The 6,844-nt window shown below is 40.3% G+C and overlaps 1 protein-coding gene across 5 annotated transcripts; it reads left to right on the top strand.

Annotated features, from left to right (window-relative positions):
* The first annotated feature begins 1,850 nt into the window (after window positions 1-1,850).
* Window positions 1,851-6,795, top strand: Rrp6 (exosome component Rrp6). 5 transcript variants are annotated; one of them, XM_069123031.1, is made up of 7 exons: window positions 1,851-3,354; window positions 3,434-3,663; window positions 3,749-3,994; window positions 4,081-5,595; window positions 5,686-6,218; window positions 6,382-6,538; window positions 6,614-6,795. In XM_069123031.1, the coding sequence occupies exons 2-7, from the start codon at window positions 3,556-3,558 to the stop codon at window positions 6,665-6,667; spliced, it is 2,613 nt and encodes an 870-aa protein (XP_068979132.1). In that variant the 5' UTR covers window positions 1,851-3,354; window positions 3,434-3,555; the 3' UTR covers window positions 6,668-6,795. The 5 variants fall into 5 exon arrangements, with proteins under 5 accessions (XP_068979132.1, XP_068979135.1, XP_068979133.1 ...); XM_069123034.1 differs by having other exon boundaries at window positions 1,851-3,362; window positions 3,461-3,663; XM_069123032.1 differs by having other exon boundaries at window positions 1,851-3,362.
* The last annotated feature ends 49 nt before the right edge of the window (window positions 6,796-6,844 follow it).

Here is a 6,844-nt window from a genome sequence, read left to right as displayed (position 1 = left end):
CCACGCCAACACGCGTGCCAAACGAGAAGCAGCGTAGCTTTTCACGGAAACGAGCCGACCGCTCTTTCGCTTTCCGTCTCTTTCCTCCGTCGGATCGTCGAGTCCGACTCCGCGATTCGCGATTCGTCGGCAATCGCATTATCCGCTTAATTGCGAACAACGGAAATCGAATTTTCCGAATCGGTGAATTTTTTCGGCAGCCGATACTAACTAAAGAGCTCTGTCCCGAAGGATTATACGGACATAAGTAACGAAAGAAATAAAAGGAACGACGCGAGGATCGAATCGTCGAAGAATCGTGGCGGGTCGGAACGGAACACGTGCCCGTAGAAAATCGCAGGCGCGCTCGCGCTCGCGCTCGCACACGTAGTCTTTCTCGTTCTCGATATTCGATCGTGGTGCGTTTCGATATTTTTAGCGGGCACGTAGACCCGCCGCGTGGGCAGACCAGCTTCAGGGCTGATGTCCTAATGACTTCCATTTCCCCTTTTTTCACTCTTTCTCCGCTTCCTGGCCAAATCGGTGGTCGATCGCCAACGTTTCTCGATCGAACGACAGCGGAGTTGGCGAAACGAGACGTCGACTGGCGACGGAGATCGCGATCGATTCGACGATCGGATCACGCGACACGAACGAGCGTTCGCCGCTGAGCGATTTCGATGCAGCGCTAGTAGGAACGACGTAGCCAGGTCATGATAATTTTTACCTCTTATTTATAGACCGAGTCTAAAATATCTTCTGTCAACGCGCGAAGTCTGAAAGAACGCGAGATAAATTCGACCGAGCAATTAGAAATAAACGCGCGCGGCCGATCGCACAGCCGATTCGCGCGACTTCGCCGTGTCGTATCTTCCAAATCCGACTCGCTCTCTTCTCCTTTTTTCCTTCTTTCTTCGCTCTCCTTCTCTCCTCCTTCCCAACCGGTCTACTTCTTGCTTTTCGGCGAAATTTTTCGAGTCGGCAAACCTGCTAAAGCGGAACTATTCGCGCGAACTAGAGGGTCGACGCGCGAAGGCGCCGTTTGGCAACGATCGCTCGAAAAATTTGCCAACTTTGATTTTCTTCCCGCGACCTCGAAACGTCGACGATAAACCGTACGAGCACGCGCGCCTCCTTCTAGTTCCTTGTTGTTACGTCTCTTCCGATCCTATCGCCTCTTTCATCTATTTCAAATCGGTGCTACGGATTACGAATCTTCGTGCACCGTCTTCCATCTCGTTCTCGTCTCTTCGGGCTACTCGTCGCCTCTCTCCGCTCCCCAAGAGCTCTGCTCTTCTTCCCCAAACTTTCGAAATTTCGAACGCGATCTGCCACAGTTTCCAATCCGTTTCACCGTTAACAGCCGTTCGCGCTCACTTTCAGTTCGTCGACATTCGCTACGAACCACCATAGAGAAAGCAGCGCGAAAGTGCTTCTCGAAACTGTTCGATATACGTAGAATATTTATCGGGCCAGAGGATGTCGTTTGAACGTGACGTCATCCGGTGGCTTCTATGGCATCTTGTGATTCACGTATTATTATTAAAACCCTTATTATTCCATCGCGCGACTCGCATTGCATATATGAATGAATCTCTGTACGTTCGTCGTGGGTGATTGTACGCGTGGATCGCAATTTCTCGCGACAAAAGTTTGAGTCACCAAGAATTAATAGACTACTCGGTGAATTTCATTCGCGACCATCTGGATCTATGCTATTTCTGCCCTCGTAAATCTTTCGTGGTATTACGTTAAACCCGTATTAACGAGAAAAAGAAAGTTAACAAGAGAAGAAAGAAAGAAAGAAAGAAAGAAAAAGAGGACAGAGCCGATGTAGGGAAACGACAAAGCGTCGATAGACAGCGTTCGAAGGAATCTCGAATAAAACGTCGTGAGAAGACAGAGTTACTATATGTTCTCCGACAAATTGCTAAGGTCAGGATCGAAATCGAATTCCGTGAGTGCGAGTGTATACGGTGAAACTGGATGTAAATATTGTCGGTAAGAACGGGACAGTAATAGGCGATAGAATCGGTAAATTCGTTTCCCGATGCGGCTAATAAGACGTATCGATTGACGCGAGAATCGTTCTATCAATTGGGTTAAATAAAATGTATGTCACTGTGTGCGTACATGTATTTGTGCATCGTATGCAACTAAAGCGCGTAGCGCGGTATGTAGGTTCCTGCCGATAAAAATAGCATTCTGATATTTCGAAGAGTTCTTTAGGAACATCCGTTAATTATTTCGATCGTTATCGTTCGCTATATAAACGTAAAAGGAAACACCGAGTGGACGTCATTCCGAGATAATACAGTAATGAAAACGAGAGTGACGTAGACGTCGTGTACGACGATCACGACCACAACCGCGACCACGACCACGACCACGACCACGATCACGGCGACGACCACGACGACGACCACGATCACGACCACGACGACGACGACCACGACGACGTAGAGGAGGACAACGACGATGACAACGGGCTTTCCTTCTTCGTTATTGAGTAATCGAAAACGCCCACGATAGAAAATCGACGCTTGTTCGTAACGTTTCTTTATTCAGGATTAATCGGGATAGACGTTCCTTCTTCGCACTCATATTCGTCGATGGAACGAACGAACGCTCTGAATGAGAATCGACACTCGGGTAGAGTCTAAAAATAGCGAGAATTTGTACCTTACAGTGAACTCTGGAGCCAAATTATCCTCTTTTGCGGCTGCTTTACGCTCCCGGGGAACTATACGAAAGTTACACTATTTACACTGTTATTATCGTCTTTGCGGTGACTCCGATCACTAAGTCTCTACGACTTTTGAATTTTTCTGAGAGATCGTACACGTTCCTCGTTTCCATTTCATTTTACCAGACATTTTTCGCGTGACGATATCGCACACAGTTCATGCGCTGCCACCATCTTTATTTACTAATTTTGGACTTGAACACTGAGAACAGGGAATGGATAGATTATAGTGATACCAGCGCCATCCTTCGACGTCATTTTCTACATTGCGAGTGTATGCGTTTTAAAAGAGTTTCGTACGATTTCGTTAATTTCGTCGCGATTGCATTTCGCCGATGCGAATACCGCTATAGAAAAAACATCGTTCGCTGTATATTAACGACATTTTTTATATAATGCGACACGACTCTTTATTATACGCAAACCGCGCTCCGCTTTCCAACTTCCTTTTCTGTATAGGATATAATCTTTACTTTATGATAGAATCATAGATCATTCTATGGATGTAATGGTCACAGTATGCGTGAAATGTCGTCAGAATCAGAATTATCGAAACTAGCACTTGTTAAAGTTACTTGATATGATTTTTGGAGAAAACAGATTTTTATACCATATTCACGGCTAGATCGGTAATACGGTATGTAGGTGGCTACTTATTGTTGGTGTGTTCGCATGATACAATAGGGATACAAAATTTGGAAATTGTAGGTTACGTTCACGAACATATGTACGTAGGTTACGTTCAATGTAGTTGCACTTTTGTATATTTGTTTCGCGCTATCGAATAACTTTATACGAAGGGTGAAGAGTAAGTGCTTATAATTAACGGCATGGATACTACGGAAGATTGCAGCGGCAAATGCCAAGCGCTAGAAGATGAGAATCAACGAGTTAACCAATTAATACCTGGATATGAGAATTTTCACGATTATGTTCAGGTATAGTTACACTTGTCCAACTGTTTAATTTGAAAAATTTGTCTCTTCTTTTATTCTTATGTACCAAATAATCGTTATATTCTAGGGAGCATTCGATGCCATAAAACTTGGAATTAAATGTGCTAATAGTTTACCAACTGGATCAAATTTCAATTATTACTCGTGTTTTCCCAGTTTCCTCAAAGCCAAGGATGAAAATACAAAATTGTTAATGGACGTTATGCAGCATTTATTGGGGTTAGCTGGCATAAAGGGCAATATATCGAATCTTGATGTCGAAGAGAAGTTTGATCTTCTACTAGAAACGAACGACATGCTTTTGGACCGAGCTGTAAGTTTTTCAAAAGATATTCTTTCTATGTTTTTCTATGCTTAAATTTTAATTTTTACGAATCCGAAACGTGCTGTGTATCGCAGAATGCCTTAATGGACAAAGAATGTGGCATCGCTAAGAATACCGAAGTAGAATTGCTGGTGTCAAGCGCAAAGGGTCAACCAGATGGAATTAACGGTTCATGGAACAAAAAAGTTTATCGATCCCAAGACACAGAGAATATTCAATCTGTTCGTTTATTAGCTGGTAAAAATATTCAAAGGCCGCAGCTGACGTTCAAAGACAAAATTGACAATAGCTGTAAACCCTGGTGTCCAAGAATTAAAGACAAACCCAATTCTTTGAAACCTTTGGCTATTTATTTGGAAGAAGGTGAAAATGGCGAAATCTTTAGTCATCCTTACGAATACGAGCTGGATATGTTTGTCCCCCCTAATGATCAGTTGGAAAAATCGGTGCCAAGAAAGTATAAACCCCTGGAAGAAACGCTATTGGTAATGATCAAAGATCCGTCGGATATTGAGTTACTGATAGAAGATCTAAAAAGGTATAAAGAAATTGCTGTAGATTTGGAACATCATTCGTATAGAAGCTTTCAAGGAATCACCTGTTTGATGCAGATCTCAACAGGAGATACAGATTACCTGATAGATACTCTGTCGTTACGATCTGAATTACACGAGCTAAATGAAATTTTTACTAAGTCTACGATACTAAAAGTTTTTCACGGAGCAGATTTAGACATTCAGTGGCTTCAGAGAGACTTATCTCTGTACGTAGTGAATATGTTTGATACGCATCAAGCGGCAAAACAACTTAACCTGCCGTACTTAAGTTTAGCATATTTGCTAAAACATTACTGTAACGTAGATCCTGATAAACATTTTCAAATGGCAGATTGGCGCATAAGACCTTTACCAGAGGAACTTATGAAATATGCCAGGGAGGATACGCATTATTTATTGTACATAAAGGATTTATTAAGGAACGCTTTAATAGACGCTGCTAATGGACAAATCAATATTTTGAAAGCTGTATACGACAGAAGTACAGAGATTTGTAAAAAGACTTATATAAAACCAGTCTGGACAGAGGAAAGTTGCATGATTATGTATAGAAAGAGCCAGAAAATGTTTAATAATAAACAGCTTTATGCTCTAAAAGAATTGCATAAATGGAGAGATCAAACTGCCAGGGGGGAAGATGATAGTATTGCTTACGTATTGCCAAATCATATGTTATTGAACATAGCTGAAACATTACCTCGTGAAATGCAAGGAATTTTGGCATGCTGTGACTCTATTCCTCCTTTGGTTAGACAGAATTTATTAAAACTACATAAAATAATATTGAAGGCTAGGGAACAGCCACTTATTAAGCCAATCATTGAAGATGATATCCGGCAAAGATTGACGCAAAGAAATCCTGTTAACAGTTCAAAAATGTGGATGTATTCACCTCATGATATTCCCAGTGGCATGGAAGCACGAGCTGACTTACCATGTTTGTTAGACGAAAACAGCATAATAGAAGAGCAAATTTCGAATATTGCGATGAAGCATGCAGTGACTGTGTTTGACAGCCCAACTACGTCTGAGGTAGCGTATGAATAATAAAATTAATTATCTTGTAGAAAAATTAAGAAAGATCGACAGTTGTAGTCTTCGTGGTTGTTTGCTTGTTTACAGAATGAGGAAGCAGAAATAGACGAGCAGGAAAGTAATAGAAAAAAAAAGTTTCTCTTCATAAGCCCGTTCGAACGATACAAACGGGTTATACCTATGATAGCGGAACAAGAAGCAGAGGAAAGAGAAAGGCTAAGACAAGAAGAAGAAAATCGTTTGAACGAACTAAAAATGAAAGAAGATGAAACGGCAGAGAGTAAAAGCAGAGTTTACGAACATTTTAAACGTGTTTCTCAAATAGTGTCAGAAGGAAGTGTGTCAGATTTACCAAAAAAACCATCTCAAACTCCACTGAGTCAAATGTCGGGTCGTAAAAGAAAACGAGATTCAAATATTAACAAACAAGATGAAGTACAAGACAAAAAAATTAAAGATGATTTATCAAACCCAACTCCGATGTTAGAAACCAAAACTACTCAATATGTAAAACAAGAATCAGATGAAATTGAACGTTTAAGCGAAGAGCAAAATGTATCAGAAGGTATTACAAAAAGTTGGAAACAAGCATCGAGTAATGAAACTGTTAATCCGTTACGGTAGGTATATTCAAAAATTGGTTATTTTATTTCTGGTCGTATTACTCAGTTCTATGTTTTAAGCTAAGCATCTTGAAATTTTAATATCATAACGTTTATGAATGCTTAAAATATATAAAATTTCGTAAGGTAAGAATTATTGATAAATTGAATGTGTTTATAGCACAAGAAAAAAAGGAGAAAAGGACAGTACAATTAAGGAGTTGAAAAAGAAAGGTATGATGCCATCAAAAACATTCGACTATAAAGTCGTAGATTTTAGTACTTTTCAAGGAGGTAGTAGAAACGTATCCAACCAAGTAAACTTTGAACCAACAATGGTAAGGAAATGTATATCGTTCATTTCGTTCATTAATATTCAAATATTAACGTTTTATTTTGTTGTTTTTTTCCAGAAGAGGAAAAAAGAAAAAACACGAAAAAGGAAGAAGCAAAAATTGAATATATAAATTGCAATATTTTTTAGAACGTATTATCTTCTCATTCTTAACGCTAATAAAAATAGCAAATAGCACAACGCTGCGTGACTTATTGGATCATGTACAGATGATATGTAATAAATGGTGGTGTTTATAGATACTACACTTCTAAATAATAGTTTAAGAAGGCACGAATTAAATATTTCT

This window comes from Bombus flavifrons, chromosome 11, assembly GCF_040668555.2.
Source record: "Bombus flavifrons isolate JBK064 chromosome 11, iyBomFlav1_principal, whole genome shotgun sequence".
In the NCBI taxonomy this organism is placed as follows: Eukaryota; Metazoa; Arthropoda; class Insecta; order Hymenoptera; family Apidae; genus Bombus; species Bombus flavifrons.
Note: the sequence above shows the minus strand (reverse complement) of the source record. Positions and strands in the feature narration are given on the sequence as shown.

Coding starts and splice junctions, on each gene's coding strand:
- Rrp6 (XM_069123031.1), top strand. CDS start 3,556: ATGGATACTACGGAAGATTGCAGCGGCAAATGCCAAGCGCTAGAAGAT. Junction 5,596..5,685: donor ACAGCCCAACTACGTCTGAG/GTAGCGTATGAA, acceptor GCTTGTTTACAG/AATGAGGAAGCAGAAATAGA. Junction 6,539..6,613: donor TAAACTTTGAACCAACAATG/GTAAGGAAATGT, acceptor GTTTTTTTCCAG/AAGAGGAAAAAAGAAAAAAC.